This window comes from Gouania willdenowi, chromosome 3 (genome assembly GCF_900634775.1).
Source record: "Gouania willdenowi chromosome 3, fGouWil2.1, whole genome shotgun sequence".
In the NCBI taxonomy this organism is placed as follows: Eukaryota; Metazoa; Chordata; class Actinopteri; order Blenniiformes; family Gobiesocidae; genus Gouania; species Gouania willdenowi.
The window spans coordinates 34,790,339-34,815,922 of NC_041046.1; the positions used below are offsets into that span (position 1 = coordinate 34,790,339).

A 25,584-nucleotide genomic window follows, 5' to 3' on the forward strand; every position below is an offset into this window, starting at 1 on the left:
GATATTTTTCTAGTTTGTTTACTTAATTCCTCGTGATATTACCTCACTTGATTCAATTTCTACGGAGCCCCAGACATGACATGGCTTAAAAAAATACTAATTCGTGGCCACGAAATACTACATCCCTGGTGGTTAGCGACTTGTTGCTGTAGCAACGACACATGCAGTCAAAGAGGAGCAGGTTGGTTTCATTTATGACGTACAACCGTTAAAAGTGTTAATAAGTGAGTGTATGAAGCTCTGTGTGTACAGACAAATCACATGCACAACAGCAGAATTTTCGATTGCTAGTAAACTCACCGCGGCTGCTGTAAAAAGGAAATGACGTGTTTTGGCGCGTTTGTGTTGCTTGGTCATATTTTATAATTTACAATCTGTACTATAATTTGATGAAACAACACGTGTGTACAACATATCTCGTAAAAAAACACTTTCAAATGCTTCAACGGGGTGACACACTCCACCAGGTAGTTAGCAGTGTCTCAGCCCCTTTAGGTAGTTTAGTGTTGGTGCTTGTGTGACAGTTGGTTGTGTGTGAGTGTGTGTGTACTCAGATGTAAAGTCTGTATGTGTGAGTGTCATCCGTCTGTGTGTGCACGTGTCCCTGCTGGTCTGTGTGCGTCTCGTGTTCTTTATGGGTGGTGTGGGTGTGAGTGATCGGTAGATCAGAGCGTGATCATGTGTTGTATGAATGTTTGAGTCCATCAGCAGTAGAAAAGGGAGGACCTGATGGTGTGGCTGGAGGTGCGCTCGTTTTCCTTGGGGGACCAGGACGGTGGGCGGTGCCTGCTGTCCTCCACGGTATGATTTTGTAGCAACAATTACTACTTCATGGCCACAAATTAGTATTTTTTTTTTTTTACCATGTCATGTTTGAGGCTCTGTACATTTCAGCCGGATTCAGATCTTTCCATGTAAACTCCGAAATACACGCCTGTCATTGTTTTGTCACAACTTTCAGTTCGTGAAAACATCAGAAATGTCACTTTGCCAGATGTTTTTGGGGGCAAACATGCAAAAGTTTTTTGACAATGTTAAGTGTGCTTTTGGTGGAAATCAAAACAAATTTTCCGGGGTTAATTTAAACCTTCTACTTTTTTTCTTACACACAAATGATCTTCAATTTATTGATCTATGAGGCCTACACTACGTCTTTATTTCATTTAAAAAAAAATAAAAATCATGCTCCCTTAGCAGCTTTAAGAGCAATGAGAATTAAAAGTTAAGTGACTTACTACTGGATAAAATTAGATTTCTCTTAACAGCTTGCAATCTTTCCAGTATCTATCTCAAAAGTCTAAAAACATGTAGAACTGTAAAATTATTTTCAAAGAGTCAGTCACACTTATTTAATCACCTCACTTAATTAGAAACCCCAGGATCAGATTGTCATGAGCACTTATGAACTTGGTCTGCATAAGCTGATGTGGACTATAAACAGCAGATAAAGGAGAAGCTGGCAGGAAAATGAAAGCGGTGCCCAATTACTGGAGAGCAGAATCCTGACAGGCCTAATCCTGCTCATGTAGTGAATCTTTGGTCTTTGGCCAACCAAAACACAGAGGGCTGGTGGGAAACAATACCTGTAATACATACCCTTGTGAGAGCGAGATGCATCTCTAGCTCAGCTATTCTCCTGCCAATGCAGCTCCTGATGCCATAGCCAAAGGGAATGGAGCCAAAGTTGTCAACGCGATCTGTGGAGTCTTTTCGTATCCAGCGATCTGGTCGAAAGTCTGAGGCGTCACTGAAGTTTTCTTCCTCCATAGACGTTGAGTAATGGCACAAGGCCAGCTGAGTCTGAGAAAACAAAAAAAAATGGGGAGATTAATTTTCGTTGCGCAATAGAAACAGCTGGACTACATATAAAGTAGTTTCACGTTTCCCCCAAATTCACTGTATTGTTTTAGGCTCAACGTTGCAGTCACGCTATTTCCTCTGCACATGCAACTACCCTCCCCAAAAGAGCCTCTTTTGGTCCCACGTACCCCTTTGGGGATGAAGTATCCGCCAACCACCAAGTCTTCTTGGGTAATCCGTCCGTTGCCAGGGAGAACTGGAAAAAGCCTGCCCCCAAAAAGGCCCACACAAAAACAGCTATTCACCAACACTATACACAATTCTTTACAAAGAAAAAAAATGTGTTTCATTGACAAACAGAAGGCCTACAAAGAGGCTCCAAGTACTCAAAATTAACAAAATGTAGAAATTCCTTCATTTCTGTACCTGAGAGTCTCTTTGACCAGCCCTCTGATGAGAGGCAGACGAGGGACATCATCAGCTGTGGCGACTGTTCCAGCTCCCAGAGTTTGGTGGATTTCTGAATAGATTTGCTGCTGTGTGTGAGGGTGTCGTGCTAGCAGGTAGCTGGCCCACGAGAGAGTGAAAGATGTCTGGAATGATAATTAAAAAAAACTGTCTTTGGATGCAGACTTTTTCTGCAAAACTGTCAGTAGTAATGTGAATAAAAGTAAATAGGTTTGGAGAGGCACAAACAGAGGGGCCTAATCTCATGGACTGCAGACACAAAATTTACTTTCCCAGCTGTAGACTCAGCCCTTCGACCTTTTACCTCCTCTCATCCTTTCTATTCCTCTGGTGCCCGTATTAAATGTAATCCCACTTGGTATTAGAGTAAGATGCAGGTGTCTGATGAGATTAAACAGTTAAAATAATCCTTCTTAATTAGGGAGAGCATTGTAAATCGACTTTATTGCCGCGTCTTTTGGATATCTGTTACGCAATCCTCCATCACAACAGCATTTTTTAATTAAAACTCCTGACCTTTGGGCTTACTAAAGAAAAGGGAGACGACAATCATTCCATAACTTCCTTTCTATTGCATTATCTTCCCTGAAACGTTAGCCATGGTTCTGGGGTGACTCACATTTTACTGACGTTTTTATTACATTGTGCTGAGAACTGATATGAAAAGTGGAATTATTATGTCTGTACTCATATACTGCCCAGTTTCTAGCTTTAATTTATCTTCAGTTGTCACTTTTGGTGTGCACACTAGAGCTGGGCAATGTATCCAGATACAAGCAATGTATCAAGTTTTTTTATTTTGGCGATATAGAAAATGACAATATCTTTTTATCTTACCTTTTACCTTATCCTTTTTTTTTTTTACAATTTTTCCATATTTCGGTGATATTTCATAGCTTATTTTTTATTAAAATACTCGTTTGAGGAGTCGCTGCTTTAGAAAGATTTCTGAGTGTGTACTAACCCAGACCTTCCCCTAAACAAGCCACAATACAGAACTCACTCACACGTGCTGTCCCTTAGAGGAGAAAAAGCCAAAAGTAGCACATATTGTGCAGCTGTTTGTTAATAGATGTGCCTGTGTGGCATTTTTCATCAGCAAATTTAACCCAGAATTGTCTTTCTGGTAAAACTTTATTGAGTTAAAAATATTGAAATTAATATCGTAAATTGCCATTTTGAGACAAAATATTGAGATATTAGTTTTGGTCCATATCGCCCAGCCCTATGCATTTACAGTATATAGGAGTGGCATCTTTGTTATGGTTGGCCCCACAGGTCAGACTAAGGTCAGCGTCTCCTAGGGAATGATAAAAAAGTGTGTCTCCTCCTCTAGATACCAACTTTTGTGCTCCTTACATCCTCTCCTACATCAATCACGGCCCAAGCTTCCATCCCTGCCTCCTAATTATCCCAACACCCCTTTTTACCCGTAACCATCACTTTATTCTCCCCCCAACTCTGCTCACCTCTGCCCAGGCTGTGCCATAACTCTGTCTGTGGCTAACTAATCCTGACAGCTCTTATGTGTGCTGACTAAAGGCGAGATCACCAGTGGGTCAGGTAGCAACTGAGCCGAGACTACCCCCCACCGTGATGTGGCCACTTCAACAAGTTCAACAAAAACACACACACCGTTTTATCCCAGGGGCCCCCAAGCGCCGCAGAAAACACTCTACTATCATTAGTCTCATTTAACTGACAGTACCTCAAACAAATGAGTCTGACTGCAGACGTGTACACAGGTGGCACAACAGATGTTCAGACAGCTGGGAAAACTACCAAGTGATCAATGATCTGGTTTAATAGGAAATGCTTTTTATTTTGGCACATAGAGAGGGGGAATAATGATGCAGACTATTAAAAAGTGACTTTTAGTAACTGAAATGATATCCCGTGTTGTTTAATCTACACATTTCAAGAAAGAAAAAGAAAAAAATCACCCAAAGAAGCCAAAAAGTCACAGCAATAAGCATTAATAATATGTATGTTCCTCTGTATCTCATTGAAGTCTAGCAATAACTTACAATAGTGACGTGTATGTGCAAAGACAAAAGCCCCCCCCTCCCCCCGTGTGGATAGAACAGACAAAGACAAATGATGAGAAACTAAATCTGAGTGAGAACAAGTTTGTCAGGAGGACGCTGTGTAACCTCCATTCACTGCTTTGACCCGACGCTGGCACGGCGACGCAGGCTCAGATGTGGCGCCAGAAACCCAACCTTTGAAACTCAACGCAGACACATCAATGTGAATCCCAATCCTCCAGATTCTTCCCGGAGAAACACCCTGTGCTGCTATGTCAACATAGCTACACACACACACACACCCCAAGCTTTGCACATATTGAATAACGCAGAAACGCACCGTGTCAACACCAGCCAGCAGCATTTCCGTTGCATTGGCGTAGATCTCCTCCAAACTCATCTCCTTGGTAACGAGCAAGTGTGTGAGAAATCCCCCCTTCACCTCTTCTCCACGCTGTACCTGGGCCTTGATCTCTGAGAGCCTCTTATCAACGTGAATCATGCCTGGGGTTACAGGGAGACATTAGAGAGGAACTTACTACATTTATTTAAAAATCAGTTGGAAGTAAGAAATGTTAAAGAGCCCAAAGAAAATGAGGAAACCTGTCACTTAATATTACTGTAATAAATTTCAAAATTCATTTATTAGAGGATAAGCCCCTTGAGATGAACCATCTAATTTTCAAGGGGGTCCTCAAGATTGCAACAAATGACAGATACAGCAAAACAGACAATAAATAATTACAAAATACATAAGGAAACACAACAAAACACAATATACACACACTTGACTGCAGTTCATCATATATGTATACACACACACACACACACATATATATATATATATATATATATATATATATATATATATATATATATATATATATATATATATATATATATATATAAACACACATACGCAACCTATGATCAAAAACACTGACATGAGTTCTGGAGATGGTGTACAAGAGCATTTTTAAACAGAGAGAGAAGATAAAGAGCGGATTTCTCGTGGGAGTATGTTCCAATCAAATGGAGCTTTATATTTAAATCAGTGTTTTCCAACTTCTTTTTTGACTCTGGGGACTATAAGATATGATTGATTTAAGTGACGTAAACTGTAAGAGGATTGGAGAGGAATCAAATATTGTTTTAGATGATCAGGAAAACTGAGATTAATACATTTGAATATAAATAATAACCCGTAATAAATATAATGTAATGGTCACAGAATTACAACACAGGGAGAAGTGCCCGAGATCATTGTTTACAGTTACATTTTGGCTTTTTTGATTTATCCAGGTATACCGTTTGAGATTTGAGCAACTTTATTTTTTACATTGTATTCCAAAAATACAGTTTGCACAAGTTGGCCTTTTCTTATTCATCAGTGGCTTTACAGTCCTCATGTTGACAGTGTCACATATTAAAACTCTATTTTTTTTTTTTAATTTAGTAATGTTTTCCTTCTTTGTCTTAACCATATTTTGGTTATTATAAGAATGAGTGTTCATGTACAGTATACATCCTGTGCATATTCATGTTCTTATTCCATATATTGGTAGGTATATATCGGCCGGTATACATTACTTGACGATAACAATCGGATATCATTAGATATCAGGTTTTAAAATCCCAATATTGGTACAGACCCTAAAAATCCTATATTGGTATCAGGCTCTAGAAGAAACCAATGCAAGCACAGGGAAAACGTGCAAACTCTACATTGAAAGGTCCCACATACACTCTGGCTTTACTGCTAGAATGCTATGGGTTCTAATTTCAACATGCTTATCACAACAACACGTGTTTAATGCGTCAGCACAGCTGTCCACAGCTTCTCGGCCAAGTCAAAAACAAATGTGGTATATCTTTCCCCTTCTGAAATAGCTACCAACTTATTAGAGGTACTGTATGCGTCTATCTACGCATGTACCTCAGGGGCAGACTATAGTCTTCTTCCATATACAAACAGTTCTTCATAAGCTGCTAAATAGTGAACAATTGTCATATATTCCCGTGTCTAAAATACTCTTTCCAATTATATTGCACCATCAGCTATATTAAAACACACTTTGATTAGAGCTGAACAGTTCACAAGGCATATATAGCATTTGTAGTCCTATCTCACCATAATTTGACTTCGGTTAGAAAATCAAGCAGGAAATTACTCACTGAATTTAAACAGACCGTCCCAGGAGTGACAGAACTCCTCCCATGGTTTAGGGATGAGTGGTCGGAGCCACTTTGGAATGGCCCCAGCATACATTGTTGTCTTGAAGGAACTGAACATCAGGTTCAGAGCTCCGATGTAGTCCAGAGTTTCCTGAGGAATCTCGTTTTGCAAACATCCCAGTCTGTCCTCGTATAAAATAGCTGCCACCCCTGTAAAATGTAACAAGAACAGCTCCTTTAATTTTCAAACAGTTCATAACTGTGCTCAAAGAGTTCACTGCAATCAAACAAGTACTTTATTTTTTACAAGGCTGGTACATTATAATAAAGGTTAGTCAGTTTCTAAACTTGGTTTATGAATACTTTTTGTTGTTGTTGTTTGTTTCTCAGAATGTATTCTATTGACGCACTGCAAAGCCATTTCTATTCATCATTTCCTCTGTCATTTCAATCACCCAATGAAGGATCTTCACAGACCTTCCATGGCATATTTGAAGTAAAGGTCATTGACGTTGAGAACAGTTGCTCCGTCAGACTGTTGCGCGCGAAGGAAGCGGACTTTCTTGATCAGGTCATCGACTACATCGTTCACATCGTCGGAGAAGACGGCCACGTCACGTGGACGCATAATGAGCTGCCTCAGAACGCTCCTCATCTTCAGCCAATCATCTCCCTCACTGTGAGACAAGATTAAAAGGAGAAGTCCAGAGAACAGAATGAATGGTGACAAATCAGCTTAGTGCAGTGGTATAAAAGCTGAGATACAAGTATTAATATGTAGGGGTGGGAACCTCTGGGTACCTCACGATACGATACAAAGCTCACGATAATGATTGTCTCGCGATATGGCGATACTGCGACATAACAAGAAAAAAAGAGATTAAGTGAAAAAATACAATTTTTATTTACATCTCTGAAAGGCAATAAATTGAAAAAGTGCCCCATGAACAGTGACACTATTTTAGTGCAACATTTCTGTAAATAAGTGTCAACATACTTATGTAAACAAATAAGTATCTCCAATAGTGCTTTCTGTAAACAAAAAAAAATAGGGTCTTTCGGACCAGTGACACCATTATAGTGCAATACTCCAGTTAACAATATATTGGTTCCTTCAACAAACAGTGACAAAATTTACGTGAAGACCTATCTGCACATTGGAAAAATAAATATCCCAAATTAAAACAAAAAAACTTAGCACAAGGATAATAAATCGTGCGGGGAAAAAAAATTGCGATATATCGCCGTATCGAGATATCATCACACTCATTAATATGCGTCTGCACACAAGAGGTGTCCCAATCTAACTTTTTTTTAATTTCAGATGCTATACCGACATCAACATGAATCAAACATTGGTGAAAACGTTGTCCCATTGGTGTGTGAATGTGAGTGTGAATGGGTGAATGAGCTGATATGTAAAGCGCTTTGGGACTACTTCAGTGCAGGGATAAAGCGCTACATTAATCAAGTCCATTTACCATGAATCAAACACACTTTTATTGCTCATTTTGTATTTTGGAATGTTAGAAAAGGTTTGATTTGGCCCATTTATTATTAATCAATGGGTACAGACAGTTTAACCTTAAACATAGTATTCTACAAATGACAAGAATAAATGGAAAATAATTTTGAAGGCCGTAAAAGAAACAAAACTATACTTTTAAAGTGCAAAACAACAATTCAAGTTACTTCGGTTGTTTGTTTTTTTTACTGTCAGTTAGGGGTGTGCATTGCCATGATTCTGACGATTCAATTCCCGATATGCATGACACGACAGAATATATCCCAATACGATAAACATCGCGATATGAATATTTACAAATTTCACCTTTACAAGTACGAAATGGTAATACAACTTATTTTTTAAATTTGTGAGAACACGTAAATGATAACCAACTAATTCAACGACCAAAGTTACACTTTTTCTTCTACAACAGAGTCTGATAAGTTCTTAACTTCTTTTTAAAAAGCAACCACATATTGACACCTAGTGACTGGGAGTTTACGTGATATGCATGTCAGCACAAATAAATGTTTTTTTTCCCCATAAAATCATGATTAAAAATATAGATTTGGACATTTTTTTGAATCTTAATGATAATTCTGCGGTGAATTATTGACTAATCCATTTTTTTCTTATAATCCTGTCAATATTTTGTTCTGTGAGCTGCTGGAAAGAAGTGCTAGAGTGGAGTCTTGAATGGACTTCTTATATCAGAGGTTTCAGATGCAGGCAGATATAATAATCCAATATGATTTTTTTGTGGCTGATATCTGACCGATTGCCGACATCAGTATTGGATCGGGACACCCCTACTGCACACATGGAGTCAAGTTATGGCCCATGTGTTGTTTGCAATGGATAAAAAAAATGGGAAGAAACTGACGCTGATATGAGTCCGGTGGAACGTCCTCTCAGGTCTCTGTACTCTTGCCAAGACTCCATATTAGCTCTTTGAGGGGCCACACCCTCGGCCCTCAGCACCTGAGCCACAAGATCACGACCCGCCACAGAGACCACCAGCTGAGGCCCGAAATGGGATTTGAAGATTTTCCCATATTTTTGCGTGTGCTCCATCTACAATGAAAAGAAGATTTTGTTAGCCCTTTGACCTTGTCTCCTGTAATTTTCCAGTATGACGCAAAACATAAGAGCTTACATTACTCATTACATAGCTAGTTTTCTATAGTAAGTACATTTTACTTTTACAATTTCTAAATGCAGTAGTAGTCGTCTGTCTCTCTAATGGAATGGTGAACAGTCCATGGGGTACTTTTCTTTGTATCTATTGCATTCTGGGAAAGCGTCCTGCATCTTCCCACCATGACCAGAATGAAAAGCTTCAAAGGATAAACAAATACGCACAATCTCTCCTTCATAACACTTTTCCGGCTGAGTTTATTGATACAATCACCCACTCATCTTTTATTGTTTTATCCTGCAAGAATCTCTGAAATCTTTTTCTAGAAACTCTACACATGTTTTGGAGTTAGAGTGAAACAGAAAATTACACTTTTTAAAGACAACACTTGCTAAATGTAACAAAGCCCTTTGCAAAACAAATGGTTTTTGTCAGTGTCAGTTGTTGACACCCCAACAACTGTGACAGTAGAATAAAATGAAATAAAGTAAAAATAAATAAATAAAATACAAATACAAATAGTTCCAGTCAGTCAGTGTTTCAGGAGGAACCTGGAGGCCTCTGGGTAAACACAGTTCTACAGTCAGGTTGTCCTTGTTATCTAACCATGTATTAAATGTACAAAAAAAACCTATATGCTAAAAACGAATTTACAAAAGTTGGTTTTGTTCTACTTTTCCCTCCAGGAACGTAAAAAAAAAAAAATCCCGAGCCAAGTTTTCTTTCTTTTTTTTTTTTTTAACTAAACAAAAAAGTCACTCCTCATTTCTAATTTTCACTAAAGCCAAAAAATACCTCATAATATCCCCATTGATTAAAATAAATAATAATAGAGGACATTTTGGTGAAACCTTTCCAGTTATTTACCTGTATTTCGTGGATCCTACTGAACCCGTCCCTCCAGAAGAACTCGGTGAGGTTGGACAGGGTGCCGGGTCCCGGCATCTCCTTTAGGGACTTGATTCGGGTTTTGTCCACGACCTGCACCGGTGTGAGCAGAGACTCGGGCATGGCCTCCACCTCCTCCGCCACCTCCACCTCCTCCTCCGCGGCGGAGATCCGCAGAGCTTCGCTGGTCGCAGACTTGTGCAGAGCGCGTAAAACCATGGGTGTAACAGTCTTCCTGCATGTGGAGGAGAAATGACTCAGAAGTGCCATTGTCTGCAGATTCTTTGGAGCTAAAACAAAACAAAAAAAAAACACACACACACAAATAAAGATAGTTTTAGGTTTTTATCTCAAAGTAATCAAAGCGCAAAGTCGTTGCACGTGTGGACAAGCAGCTCCTGAGTGGAAATGTGATGCTGGATGGGAATATGTAAGCCTTTTAAATAGTGTCCTGCACAGGTTTTTAGGGAAAGAGGATTGGATTATTCCCTCAGAAAAAGGGAGGGATAACTCTGTATTTGGGTGTGGGCGTTTCCCCTCAAACAACGACCGGGTTCATTTTCTCCTTTGGAAAAAGAAAAGAGGCCCTGCTCAACGTGCGAGAGCCCGGTTACATCACATGCGTCACCCCACACGTTCCTCCTGCACAACGTGGATGCACAGGACACACGCTTTTTACAGTCTATGGTACATACACGCCCAGAGAGAGAGAGAGAGTGTATGTATGTATATGTGTATGTGCTTGTATAACCGGGCGCATATGTATGTGTATATTAATATATGTAAAATTATGTACATAACCTCGACGTTTACAATATATATAACTTAATTGTAAATTGTGTTCTACATATATATATATATGTGTGTGTGTGTGTGTGTGTTAAAATGCATGGTCAGCAGATAAAAACTATCTTCATCTGTCACATAAAGTTGTATAACTCACCTTTCCTTTTTTAAAAACCCCTTTTAAACCAAACAACTTATGGAAGAGGACATTTCCGCCATTAAAAAGCAACTAGGAAAAGTAATGATAATAATAGAGATGTCCCGATACAACTTTTCCCATTTCCGATATGATACCAATATTGCAGCCTTGCGTATCGACCTACACCGATATTGATCCGATATCATCATGAATCATACATACTTGTATTACTTTTTTTTTTTTTAAATAAAAAAATACTCATTACTTCTACTATAGTGTCGAATGTTAGAAAAGTCTTAATCAGGTGATTTTACTCAGAGAACGTATAACATACTCACTATTGTTTTCCGTATACTTTATCTATTATTATTTCGTAGCTTTTTGGCAGTTACCCCGTCCGCCACATTTAGTCCCATTGTACTAACCACGGTTGTTCTGGAGTTTCCATAATAACGGTTATTGATTAAAGGTAACAATAAATTAAAAAATTACCCATTCAAGCTCATTGGAACTGTGACATCATACTGATTCCAAGTGGTGATACTGACTCTGAGGGGAAATTTTGAGATGTTGTACTGAGGGTGATGCTGACTCCGGGGACGTACTGAGGATTATACTTACTACGAGGGGAATTCTGATTCCGAAGGGTTGTACTGAGGATTATACTGACTCCCAGGGGGAATTCTGACTTTGGAGAGTTGTACTGAAGGTTATACTGACTCCAAAGGGTTGTACTGAAGGTTATACTGACTCCAAGGAGTTGTAATGAGGGATAATTCTATTGAGTGGTTGTACTGAGGGTTATACTGAGTCCGAGGGGGGAATTCTGATTCCAAAGGGTTGTATTGAGAATTATACTGACTCTGAGGGGAATTCCAACTCCGGAGGGTTGTACTGAGGGTTTATACTGACTCCGTGGGGTTCAGCTTATACATCCTCACTTACATTTTCTTTGGGAATTGCAGTTAATCTAATTTATTTATCATTCCCTTTAAGTAAACCGGTGTCCAATGAAAAGGCCCATTTTTTAAATATTTAATACAGTTATAATTTTATAACAAAACCAAATGTAAGAAATATATCACTCCCCTTTCAGAAGCTGATACTCTACTTACAAACAAAATTTCCAAATGACAGGCTTGGTATTAGTTTGCATTTTGTCAAACTGGTTATGTCTCTTTGTCCAACTCAAGCTTGACTTCCTGCTTCATCCAACTGAAGAAGCTCTTCACAGTTAGACATTGTACTGATCTACATCGTTCTCTGTGACAGTCCACATAGTCTGACTGCATCAGAACCAACATCATGGTTCTCGTTGTTGATTTTATTTTCTGAAGCGCTTAAAGAGTGGATGGACATTTTTTCCAGCTGCAGAAGCTTTGCTGCCACGGCTCTGGTACTCCATGTAGATGGTGTCGTCCGCACCAGACATGGAGCTCATGGTGCCAGCCCGCCTTGAAACCTGAATGGAGTGGAACGATTAAGAAATGTGAGATACAGGACGATAGAAAACAGATGTAAAAACTGAAACTTTCAGCTCCCACCTGAGGTCGCATTCCCAGCTCCCCGGCCACCACCTCCTCCTCAGCATCCAGGTCTGAAGCTGCCAGGACTTTTTGAAGCAGCAGCTGCTGCTCATCTCTGGTGGAGAACATCAAGTCTTCTTCCTCAATCCCTGCCAAACTTTGTGATCACCTTGAAAAAACAGACAAACAAATCCCATTTTGATCATAGTAAGATTTTATCAATGTGAAAGTTTCACTGTATGTAGAACATCAGCATTCAGGTACAATTCTTAGTTGTCATGCTTAGCTTCGGTTTTTAATCATTTAAATCAGGGGTCACCAACACGGTGCCCGCGGGCCCCACGTGGACCATGTGGGGTGACCTCAGGAGCTCTAATCACCAATGAGCTTCATCTAAAACCTGATAAACTTTTCAGGATTCAAACTAACAAAGATAAATACAGATGAAAGACGTAATTAGTACTTAATAGAGTTAAATACTGCTAAGTGCTAAAACAATTTCTGTATTAAATTAACCATCTTTAAATGTTTATTTTCACTGGAATATTAAGACAAGTGTTTTTAAGTGTTGCAGAGATTTGGTGGATAATCAGTGGTATGTTATATGTAATATGTTATATTTTCAAAAACGCAAGGTAGATTTTCGTAAAATGCGACACAGTTGTTATATGATTAGTTAAAAGTTGTTTGTCAGTGGCTAGTGAAATAGGAACATCTATGAAGTGTAATAAAAATGAAACAATGGCAAAAATTAGGAGAAATGAAGCGTTTCATGTTGAAAGCTCAACATTTCCTACCATAGTTAAGTTACTGCTAGACTTCCTTATTATCTTACCCTCTAATTAAAGCGAAACCGTTAAATGTTTAGTATATAAGAAGTGATTTTCTAACTGGTAGCCCTTTGGACTATACAGTACCTATGAAGTAGTTCACTGTTTCAGAAAGGTTGGTGACCCCTGATTTAGATAGTATGTGTGTAGAGTACAGGTCATTTTCATATAAACTTGAGGATGCAGCTAATATGGGAGAGTGCTGCATGTGTGAAATTTTCAGCAAGTCAAGACACATTTGTCCATCAGGATGCAGAACTGCTGTACACTACGTCTCTGTGAACCGAACATTCAGCAACGAGCTTTGGAAGTCGTGTGAAAATGAGTACGTTCACAGCACACAGGACGGATGACGGCGTCAGAGCTGAGAACATTGCATAAGGTGTTTGCTTGAATAAAAGCAAATACCAGCAACGAATTGAAGTCCTGGACCAGGGGAGGGGAGACCAAAACTCATCAGGTAAAACTCATCAGAATACACCTGAATCTCCATTAAGCCCGCCCACCTGCTCTTTCTTATTTGCTGAATCATTTGACGAACACCGTCACCAGTCAATAAACTGCGGCTAACGCCATGGAGTGGCTTATTTGTGGAGTTTTCCAAAGAATATTGTACATTTCTTGGAAAGCAGCCAATACAGCGGTGTGCTCCATACCCCGGAAAATATGGTAGTTTGATGAATTAGTTGAAGACATAAGCAGAAACGAGTGGTGACGACAAACTGAGTGATTTTGCAGAGTTCTGTGGCTCACCTTGAAGCTGTAACCTTGGTCCACTAGAAACCTCTGCCTCTTAGTAGAATAAGCCATCTCCTGGGTGTCTTGGGATACCAGTGAGTAGAAATATGCATTGTACTCCTCTGCAACCATTCCTACGTAGACATATAGGAGAGAGAGGCAATCTTTTTTCTCCCGTGTACCACCTTCGCATTTTTGTCTAATCATGTGTACCCCTTCTTCACATTATAAGTACCCTCTCCATAAATTCACATGCTTTTTCATTTGTCTAACAGCAGGCTCTCCTAAACCTATAAATGTGACTAAAACAGTTGGTTCCCTGGGCTTAATCTACAAATTAAAAACAATGAGTCTAATTTAAAGTGGAATTAATTTAAAGAACAAAATACGATGCAAACGTTTCTGCGATTACTTCAATAGTAAGTAAATACGGTATCCTTTGTAAAATTGAAGGTAATTATTGTCTCCTACTGTCAGAAGTGTGAAAATGGTCTCTACAGCATGAAATTATTCTTTTTTTAATAAATAACAAGATAGTATAGTGTTTTAATTTTAGCAATAGCGCTGTTAGTTAGTGGTGAATTGTCCAAAAATTGCCTAAAAAGAAACATTTCTCGATTATTTATTAAATGTTAAATCTTTCCGAGTACTACGTGCAAATGTGCACCTGTACCGCTAGGGTACACGTACCCCTGTTTTGGAACCACTGGTTTCCAATAACCTTCTGGTTAATTTCAAAAAGTGCGTAGAGCTGAAAAATTAATTCAAGCAGAAATAATTTAGGTGTCTACTATGATTGGCTTGGCACACAGTGCAGTGTCACCAGGGGTGGACTGGCCATCTGGCATACCAAGAATCATCCCGGTGGGCCTTTAACCCAATATGGGCCGGTTTGCTATGCTTTTTTTTTAACGAGCCAGGGGAGGCAGACATGGTCACAGGTGGCCAAAGATTGTCCAAAAGTGGCTAGATAAGAGTGAAAAATGACTAAAATGGGACAAAAGCAGTCAAGAGTGGCCAAAAAATGGGCAAATAAAGAGGAACCAGGTGGTATATAATGGAAAGGGTAGCTTAACGGGGCAAAATGTGGCAAACAATAGTGAAAAAAGGCAAAAATGTGGAACAAGTGGTATTTTTTGGGCAAAAGTTAGCTCATTTAGAATTTGTGGCCAATTAAAATAAAAAATAAAAAAGACAAAAAATTGACAAAAATGCCAAAAAAAACCTTCCAAACAGAAAATAGGGATATTTATTGGCAAAAAGTAGTTAAAGTGTCAAAACTTTTTGAAAAGGGAAAAAAGATGGACATACAAAGTTGCAAAATGGCCAAAAGAAATAGGTAAAAAGTTGTTACAATTTTAACCAAAGGGTTGCAGGTTCAAATCCACTGTGGGACCTTGAGCAAGTCCCCTAGACCTACCCGGTACCTGCTTACAGGACTCTCTTGAAAAAGAGATAATTAATCTCAATGAGACTTTCCTGGTTAAATATAAATTAAAAAATAAATAAAAAAAAAGAGCCACATGTTGAGCATCACTGACTTAATAATGGCTTTTACATGGTGTCGATCACAATGTAGTGGACTGGTCTGGACAGAAAATGCCAGGGCAGGAATTTTTGTCACAGTTCACCCCTAATCGTCACCTTTCTTTGCTCTTAAGACTCGGCCAAGCCTCTGGGCCTCTTGTCGCCGCGATCCACCGTGAGACGAGATTTGAATCAGAACGTTGGCCTCTGGCAAATCAAAGGAGGTGTCGCCAACCTGTTGGTGGTGAACGAAACAAAATGACAACCATGTCGTCACTGAGCAGTTATAGGAAACAAACTAAACTTCACTTTGCCTTGTCTACTAAGAATATCCATCTTAACTACAAGGACCCTGCTGTAACGGACAATCTTAAATGTAGCATATCAAAGATGATGATGGCGCAGCAAAGAAAGTGTTGAGCAAACGTGCTGCTATATCGACAGATCAGCAAAATTCCTTAACCCACCCCTACACAGTTAAGCATGTGGTCAATATGTTACCAAATAACCTGCAAGAAGCTGCAGTGAAGTAGATAAAATGAACCTGATAATGCAAAGCTGTAAAGCCAGGGTTCTCAAACTTTTCTCTTATTTCTAAATCCAAGTACCCCTTTTGTTCAACATTTTGCTCAGAATTCTATGAAAAATGAATTACAGAGCGTAATAATGGAATGAATTAGTGATAACACACATTTTAAATAATCTCATTTTGTAAATAAGCAGAATAAAACTGTATTTTGTGCCTCCTGGATAGATTTATTTCTATAGTTTTGATCATTTTCAGTCTTCTCCCCCTTCGTGTGGGACCAAGACTGACTCTTGTATATTCAGTTCTTGTTCTAATGAAGATAATTTCCACCATCATTATTATGATTACTATTTTTACCATAACATGATCAATACAAACCCACATATTTTTAGTTCTTTCAGTTGTTAATGTACTGCTTTCTCTCTCAAGTACCCCATGTAGTACCATCACGTACCCGCTATTTGAGAAACACTGCTGTAAAGGAACCTGGTTGGACTTAATATTTTATTTTATATATATCCTAATATTTTAGTTGTAAATATTAAAATGTCTAATTGCAAGCTTGGCCTGTTAAGTAATTCAGTGAAAAGACAAGAAACAGCTCAATAGTGACTTTATAAAGTCATCACTGTCTTTTTTTAACATTATAGTCCCAATGTTGAATAAAATCTAACAAAAAGTAAAACATATTAAATCCCACACAGATAAGAGCAGCTGAGTGTCAAAGTAATGCAATAACTTCACATCTAACGGACTCATTGACCTTGGAGATGAAGATAGTGTTGATCATGGGGTTGTGTTTGAAGTTTTGTAAAATATGCATCCGCTCCCCCTGAGATGTGGGACCATAGATGAAGGGCCTCAAAGAAAAGGAGGAGAAAAAAACAACAGAAGAACATAATTATCGACCAACTGAGATATAAATAATAATACAACTGCTGTTAAACTGGAACGTATCCTACTTGTTGAGGCGAATGGCGTACTCTTTCAGGGCAAAGACGTTGTCGGCGAAGACGATGATTTTGTCGTTGCGGCGCTCGTGGAAGCGAATCAGAAACTGACAAGCTCGAAACTTGTTGGGATTCATCGTGTACAGCAAGATCCGCTTTTTGGTCTTAATAGCCACGTACTCTCTGTAAAACTCTGGAGACATGGGGCACCACACCTGAGGGACGGACACCAACGACAACCAATGTGCAGTACAATCACATGCAATGGGATGACCTTATGGTTTGTACAACAGAGTCTTTTTCATTTGCAGCGACAAATGATTGCATTTGATGATCCAACTTGGAGCCAGGGTTAGGGTCAATTACAATTACATTTTCAATTATCCATGTTCAATTACAATGACCAGCAATTTTTCCAGTTACAAGTAAATGACAACTATTTTTTTATCCTCAGAAAGTAAATTATAGTTATGTTCTCAATTACTAAGGTTCAATTACAATTAACAACAAATACTGAGCCTGAAATAAATAACCTAATAAAAGTTAACGTTCCTCTTGTGTTAGCGTCCTGTTAGCACCTCTCTCACTGTAAAATACACTAAAAACTAATATCTATAATCTTTTCTTTCCTATCTATTAGTTACCTTGATTGACTTCCTAATCAATGAAAATATAGGTTTTAATACTTTTTGGTGTGGGCATCTGAGCCTTTTTCTATCAGTAAAACCCTCAATTTTGAGCTTGATATTAAACACATTTTAAAAATTGTTAACTACATACGTGTAGAAGTATACATAGAACTGTAACATAGTTCCCCAATTTTGTGACAATTTTTATAGAATTTTCATGGCAATTACAATTACTAAACTCAATTACAATTTAATTAGAATTACGACAGCAACACATTTTTGAAATTACAAATATAATTGCAAATTATTATCAATTACAATTATAATTGACCCCAACCCTGCTTGGAGCCCCATAATTGTAGTAGCTTATATTTTTGCTATCACACAACTTTCTCTTTATTAGCAGGAATCATTTGAAATTATTATTCATTTCATTTTGATTATTTTTTTAAATCCTTAATATTCACTTTTACTAATGCTAATGTCAACTTTTACAATTCAGAAAATGTGCCTTAATTAAATATCACAAGGCCTGCAAATAGCAATACTGCCACACTCTTTCAGGTGCAAGTGTTATTATTAACAACTGTTAATAATGGTGTGAAAAAACCTAAAACAGCAAGCATTGGATTGTTCACCAACAATGATTCAATGCTTGGGTAATCTAGAATTGAACAACAAGGCTTTCCTCACCTGACTCATGTAATGTCTATTTATGGAGCATAAACATTTAGAATTGGTTGATATAATTCCAACAAGAAGACAGTCATCAACATCCCCCGCCAGATTGGTTGTCATTATAACGCATAACCTTTTCCTAAATCTAATAACTTACAGTTTACATAAGAAAATATTATCACATCAGAAAATAAATTTACTAACTATCTTAAAAGGTTTCTAAGAAAAGCTGTCCCCTTTGTAGATACCTCCAACAGATAAAAAAAAAATGAAAAAAGGGCAATAACTCCAGAAAAACAATTGCGCGCTTCTCATTTTCGAACTCCATCAAGGTATTGATACCCTGAAGCCACACAGCGAATTTGGTTATCCTATCTTAAACGCTTTCTGAGAAAATCTGTCCCCTTTAACTTCGACGGACGGAGCTCAAACCTATATCCCCTTCACACTTTGTGGCGGGGATGAAAAAATGGATCAATAGCTTTCAAAAGGAAGAGTTTGGAAACAGGAGCACATGGAAACGTGTTTCACTGAAAACCGACCTCTGCACATTGAACTTTGGCAATGTAGCCGTTGTTCTGAAGTTCCATCCAGTTGGCCTCATACAGTTTAGGCCCGATTAGGAAATTCAGGTCAACAATCTTGTCATCTTCTCTGACCAGAGTGGCAGTGAGGCCCAGTTTGCAATGGGCCTGGACGATGGTCAGAACACGGCGGAACATCTTTGCAAAAAAAAAAAAAAAGAAGAATTGACATCATAAAATGGAGTCAGAGATCAGCTTTAAAGCTTCAGTGATGGTTGATGTGCTTTGGTTTCCTGAGAGCTCACCAGGGATGGTGTGCACCTCATCCAGGATTATGAGCCCCCACTCCTGACTTCGCATCCACTCCATGACACGTTCGGCCTCCCAGGAGCGCTTGGTCGTGTGCCCCAGCATGGAGTATGTGCTAATAGCCACGGAGCAGCCAATGGGCTTGTCCTTGGCGTCGGAGGTGAAGCGACAGATCTGCGAGTCGTCGATAGTGGACCACATCTTGAACTGGGATTTCCACTGCTCCACCGATACAGATGAGTTCCCCAACACCAGGCAACGTTTACGCACTGTGGATGCTGCCGTCACGCCCACCAGAGATTTACCCGCTCCTGCATGTGAGACATACAATATATTTTACCCATTGATATTCACAGGGTGACAAATGTTGACTGATTTTTCATTCAAATAAAAATGATGCTGAAGCTGCTTATCAGAACTCACATTGATTCTTAAAGTGTAAGTACACCCCCAGGTTTTTGCTAATCTACCACTAGGGGGAAATTAAAAAAAATGCCTTGATTATGGGCGTTACTCCTGGAGTAGTTAACACACGCCAAGTCACAGCAGCCCCGCCCCCACAGCGCTGCACAGTTCCACATGGAGCTGTCAATCAATGCTCACTGAGGGCAGTGAGAGGAGAAAACCTAGTATTTTCTTTTATAAGAGGGGCGGGACCAACAGTGACTGATCTAATCTCAGCCAATAGCAAAATTCAATTGTAATAGCTGCCACTGAACCCATAGAGGGCTTTAACTCTGACATTTTACATCAAAAAACACCAAATTGAAATACTCTGACTAAAATGTAAAGAGTGGGACTAGGATCAATAAACTACATTACTTCATAACTAATCATATATGTATTCAGTAGAAAACAAGTGGTTTTTAGGGTGTTCTTACAATTTGAATCACTGATTTTTTCCAAAAATGACTACAATAAAAGTCACTAAAATGCTTTAGATTTTATGTTTTCCGTCTCACCGCAGGGCAGGACGATGACCCCGGAACGAGCGCGTCCATTTCCAAACATCTTGCGCAAACTCTTCTCTTGGTACGGCCGCAGCACAGCGGTGGGCTTCAGGTCTATGTTGATGTCTGGGTTGACCGTGTCATTGCGAAAGTCGTACTCTGCCAGGAGGGGGTATTCCAGTTGAATGCAACGCTTTTGTAGCTCTTCAATCATCTCCTATAGCAAATCAAAAAAACAGCATGAGTTTAGGTCGGGACATTGAAAATGTCTTCTTTTCGCCACTTAGCATTTTATTTACCTCTGCCAAAAAAGGTCATATCTACTCTGCTTTTTAGATCATTTTGCATCTTTTTCAGTCAAAATAACAATATGTGCTGCTTTTGGTTGCTCCATATAATCAGGAAAAGTTAAAGATATTGAAGTTATCCTCTTTTTATTACCGAAAAAGGATAAAAACATCTAAGGCCGGAGGTTGAATGCTTTACTGTTCAATCAAAAACAATGGGATGTTTACAGGCAAATTGGGCTGTGTAACATCATCAACCACGTTATTTCAAGATGGTGGAACCACAGGTTCCCATTTTTAAAAGTTAATAAAATGAATATGATGCAAAATAATGCATTTTGTTAGGCATAGATCTTCTAATGAGGACATTTCAAAGGTTTTAGGCCACATTTGTTAAAACAGGGGAGGATCCCTTTAACAGATTTTGACAAAATTTAAACCAAACATAAATTTACATCATGGAGAAATCCATAACATTTTGGAGGGTATTCAAATCAATAAACTAATTCTGGATCAGTTTGAAATTCCTATCTCGGTTTGTAATTGACCGATCTTGGACCTAGTGTATTGTTATTAATGGGGGTAGAAATTAGTTTGTGGAAAAGAATAGTGTGCAAACCTGACGGATTTCAAAAGACACCGTCTGAGTCTCCTCCTCTTCCTCTTCTTCTTTATCCATCTGCTCATAATAGCTGAAAATGTCTTCTGGGACTTGTTGCGTGGATGTTTGTCCGTCAGTGGGCTGCTGTGAGGTGGAAGCAGCTTCCCTGTCCTGACCCGTCTTAGAGATCTGTTCATAAAATAGTTGTTACTGTAGGTACGGGTTTTCCACGGTGCAGCTAATACATCATGAGTGTATCCACTCTGTATTTGGGGAAATCAAAACTTCTCTAAGTGGTTCTCAAACTTGTTTTGCTCAATTCCTGAATCCAAGTACCCACTTGTGTCCAACTACTACATTTTGTTCAAAATTCTATGAAAAAAAACAACTATAGAAAATAATGATGGAATGAATGAGTTATAACACATTTTAAATAATCTGATTTTGTAAAAAAGTGGAATAAAACAGTATTTAGAGTCTCCTGAATAGATTTATTTCTATAGTTTTTATGATTTACATTCATCTCCCTCCTTATACGAGATTAAGATTTCAGTTCATGCTTTAATTAAGATGATTCCTATCATCATCTGTATTTTTTTGTGTCATTTTTGTGTGTTTTTGGTGTAAATTTGTGTATTTCGTTGTTTGTTTTTTTATTATTTGTCAGTATATTTTTCTCTTATTTTGTGTGTTTTTGTTATTGAAATTATTATCTCAGTGTGTGTTTTTGGTGTCGCTTGGTTGTTTCTTATGTCGTTTTATGTTTCTCTGTTATTTTTGTGTATTTAGTAGTGACCTTGTGTATTTTTCTCTCATTTAGTGCGTCTTTGTTGTCATTTTGTGTGTTGCTGGTAAAAGTCAAATATTTTTCTCTTTTAGTGAGCATGTTTTTGGTGTTATTTTGTGTATTTTGTTGTTGTTTATTTGTTGTTTTTATTTCTCAGTATATTTTTCTCTTATTGTGTTTTTCGTTGTCGTTTTTGTGTGTTTTTATTATTTAAATTGTCTCAGTGCGTGTGTTTTTGGTGTCACTTTGTTGTTTATGTCGTTTTATGTTTCTCTGTTATTTTTGTGTATTTAGTAGTGACCTTGGGTATTTTTCTCCCATTTAGTGTGTCTTTGTTGTCATTTTGTGTGTTGCTGGTAATAAGTATTTTTCTCGCTTAGTGAGTATTTTGTTGTTTGTTCTGTTCATTATTTAGTATATTTTTCCTCCTATTTTGTGTGTTTTTGTTGTCATTTTGTGAGTTACTGGTAGTATTCAGTATGATTATCATTTTTAACTAAAAATAAACATTATTAATACAAAAGCATACCGCTGACTTGCTGTGAATGACTTCTGTAATTAGCTCTGATTCTGCTCCATCTGCAGCACGGAGACGACACTCTCGGATGACATTGTCTTGTAGAAGCCGTTGGATGACGTCAGGAAAGGCACTTTCCACAAAATACCTAAAGGAGATGAGAAGCACAGTTTAGAATCACTGATGAACAATACATTATAAATACATTTATGGCTGGAGGTGCATAGACGACTTTACCTATTGTGCTTGAGCACAAGCTTGACTTTGCCATAACTCACGGTGCAGAGCTGAGAGAACGAGAGAATGAATCACACTTAGACTTATAAGCAACACATTAAGATGTGCTTCATCGTATTGGCTCGTCTCTAACTCAGACCTTAATGAACTGAACGATTCCTTCAGGGACAGACGTCTTGCTGAGCTTCTGCAGGTACTCCACAATATCTGAGGTCTGTAGTCCCACACTGACAGCGGCGTACAGTGAATACGCCGTCAGCTTGTACTCATGGACGTGGACGGGCCTGCACACTGGCTCTGCAATGGCCACCAGGAAATCCTGAGCATACTTGTACACTGGAGAGAAGGCTTCTAGAAAGATGTGCCCATCTGGAGCCTGAAGGAGAACAAAAAAGAAAAGAAAAGTGGAAAACATGAAAAGACTCTTGTGTAACGGCAGATAAACCAAATTTAACAAATAATATTGATGACGTACCACCCAGAGCGGACGTGAAGTGTGGTCATTTTTTAGTAGCATTTGAACGCGATAGTCTTTGGCTCCGTATTCATCCAGTTTTGTACTGGATTCTTCCACTTGTTTTCCTGCAGCAGCTGGAATGGCCTCCTGAGAGTCACCGCCCACCGCCTCCTCTCCATCATCTTCCTCTTTATGAAAGCGCTTCTTGGACTTCTTTTCTACATATGGAAATGTTAAAGGTAAAGTCAGATCCTGCAACAACTGAGTAACCGTTGGCATCTTTATCCTTTTAAGGTTCTGTAGACAGAAGTCGGCAAAGCCAGCTAACAGATGATCCTGTTTCGTGAATTTGCAAAACAATACAATGTTGAAATAAACATTTGAACACTAAGCTCAAGAGAAGGCCTAATATATATATCTTTTTTTTTGGAAGAAGTGTAGTTCCCAACCTTTCTTGGATCATGACCCCATCACAAATGTCCTTTTTCCTTCTAGAATTTTTTTTTTGTTAATGTTTGTTATACTGTGTTTCAACTACAGAGTAGCCACAGTTAGTGTACGAAGTGACAAAACGCACCAGCTCTGATATTTTTATACTTTTTTTTAATTATTTTACATTACTATACTTATATTTGAGAAAGTGAAAGTATAAAACAGTTGTTTGAGATTATGCGTTGTTTTAATTTGAAAAACAAACTTATGTTTAAAAGCACTCTTCTTTTTTCAGTATTTTTTTTTCATCAATTACTAGATATTTCATGCGACCTCAAGGTTGAAAACACTTGTTTAACTTAAAAATTAAGGGGGGGAAAAGTTATATATATATATATATATATATATATATATATACACAAACAAGACAGTTGTACATTCCTATTCTAGGTGTCACATTAAAGCAGTCATATAGTATGCACTGTCTTATAACCATTTTACGCCAGCGATAATCAGCAATAACATTCTCACATTATTCAGAGGAGTCAAACTCAATAAGGGGTCAAGTTGGAAGTTGGAATCCCTGATTTCAGATACAAACTTGAATGTTTACATTTTTAGGACAGAAACTCAGAACCTGCTGTGACTAGCCGTAATACTGCAATAAAATAAAAATAAAAACGAGGTTAACAAGGGTAAAAAAAATAGCTTACCCCGATCTCCTTTATCCTTTTTACCCATCCTAGTGATGTTTAAACAGGTGACCTAAGAGTATGTGACAAAACAAACGTGACTCATAACAACCAACATCCTCCTGATATTCAACAAAAGAAGGACAGAAGAAGCACAGACACACAGCTATGCTAATGTGACTGTCACTACCTAACCCCCTCACGGAGCGGATCCGTTCAGATCCTTTTAACGCATGCGCGTAGACTACGTCACTTCCGTCACTCGCGATACTTACGACATAGCTGCGAGGACGTGACATTTGAATGTAAACCGACCATACGGTGTTTGTTAAATATTTTAATAGTACACATATAAATATGTGACTGTTTTGTGGTGTTTTTAATTGTTAATCTAAAAAAAAAAAAAAAAAAACGGATAAAAACACAATACACAACATTGACAATCAAAAACCAAACAGAAGATAAAACTAAAAACTAAAAAAAAAATCTGAATTCACTCAAAAGACACATTTCTAATTATTTTTTTTAAATAGCAGGGTTTCAACCTTTTAAATAGTACACGAACTGCCGTAAAATAGGATGTAGGACGCAAGAGCGGTGCGTCAACAGGGCGGCCATATTGGAAAAGTTATGAGGACGAGAAAATCTGTAGAGGAATGATGTGCTTACACTATTAAAAGTTGTCATAAATCACTCAATTCTGATGCAATTTTCACGGGTTTTGATATATAGAACAAAAAGAAACCAGAAAACATTGAGATGTGCTCAGGTTTTTATTGACATTGCTTAAGGCTATACATTCCATTTGACAATCATTATTATTGTATAATTGTACTACTACTGTATTATTGTAATTCTTATATCATATTCTCGAATTATTTTATATTATAGTTACTGGTATTCCCATTGTATTATTGTATTATATTACCTTATTTAATATTGTTTATGAATAGTATTGTATTATAGTTACTATTGATGGATGGATAACACAATAATCTAGTTTAGAGTTTTAAATTTCCTGTCAAAGATGTTGAAATATTTAGTAAGTACATAGTAAGCCCTTTTTTATTCAACACAATATGAGTCAGACAATGGCCTGAATGTTAGATCATCTCTGAGGTGTTGTGATAAAGGTAAACACAGTAAGAAAGCATGGAATTTTGATCTCTTCAAGGAAATATTTCTGCACGTATCCAAAAGGTTACAATACAAATGCATGGGTCTAAGTTTACCAGAATTACCTGACCTGTATAAGTTTAAAATTACATAATGGACACTGATCAATTTATTCAAAATGAAACACCGTAAGAGTAGGTGAATAAATACATGTTAAATGCAGTCAAGAGCCAAAAAGTTAACTAATATAATAAAAATAAAATGGAAGATCATGAAGAATAAAAAATAAATTGTAAATAAAAATTGATGTTAATTTCAAAGTTTTCAAAATCCCCAATGA

At 38.0% G+C, this 25,584-nt stretch overlaps 2 protein-coding genes across 2 annotated transcripts in view; both read right to left on the minus strand.

The window, feature by feature from the left end:
* cyp27c1 (cytochrome P450, family 27, subfamily C, polypeptide 1) overlaps positions 1 to 10,273 on the minus strand; it is an 11,555-nt gene extending 1,282 nt beyond the window's left edge. The window contains exons 1-8 of the mRNA XM_028476827.1: positions 9,983 to 10,273; positions 8,861 to 9,051; positions 6,948 to 7,147; positions 6,471 to 6,680; positions 4,636 to 4,799; positions 2,227 to 2,393; positions 1,989 to 2,067; positions 1,597 to 1,800 (exon numbers count right to left, since the gene is read on the minus strand). Coding sequence (XP_028332628.1) covers positions 1,597 to 1,800; positions 1,989 to 2,067; positions 2,227 to 2,393; positions 4,636 to 4,799; positions 6,471 to 6,680; positions 6,948 to 7,147; positions 8,861 to 9,051; positions 9,983 to 10,273 — 1,506 coding nt within the window. The remainder of the gene's footprint in view (positions 1 to 1,596; positions 1,801 to 1,988; positions 2,068 to 2,226; positions 2,394 to 4,635; positions 4,800 to 6,470; positions 6,681 to 6,947; positions 7,148 to 8,860; positions 9,052 to 9,982) is intronic.
* A 1,674-nt stretch (positions 10,274 to 11,947) lies between these two features.
* ercc3 (excision repair cross-complementation group 3) lies at positions 11,948 to 24,350 on the minus strand. The gene is made up of 15 exons (XM_028443113.1): positions 24,150 to 24,350; positions 23,023 to 23,222; positions 22,687 to 22,923; positions 22,548 to 22,597; positions 22,323 to 22,458; positions 21,025 to 21,195; positions 20,131 to 20,335; positions 19,165 to 19,479; positions 18,878 to 19,062; positions 17,041 to 17,243; positions 16,842 to 16,938; positions 15,667 to 15,784; positions 14,038 to 14,156; positions 12,473 to 12,623; positions 11,948 to 12,390 (listed from the first exon to the last, which is right to left on the minus strand). Exons 1-14 carry the CDS (start codon positions 24,175 to 24,177, stop codon positions 12,597 to 12,599), a joined length of 2,091 nt encoding a protein of 696 aa, XP_028298914.1. The 5' UTR covers positions 24,178 to 24,350; the 3' UTR covers positions 11,948 to 12,390; positions 12,473 to 12,596.
* Positions 24,351 to 25,584: the final 1,234 nt, after the last annotated feature.

Coding starts and splice junctions, on each gene's coding strand:
- ercc3 (XM_028443113.1), bottom strand. CDS start 24,177: ATGGGTAAAAAGGATAAAGGAGATCGGG. Junction 21,196..22,322: donor TCATTCACAGCAAGTCAGCG/GTATGCTTTTGT, acceptor TTTTATGAACAG/ATCTCTAAGACGGGTCAGGA. Junction 17,244..18,877: donor CCAAAGTTCAATGTGCAGAG/GTCGGTTTTCAG, acceptor TCCGTCCCTCAG/GTGTGGTGCCCCATGTCTCC.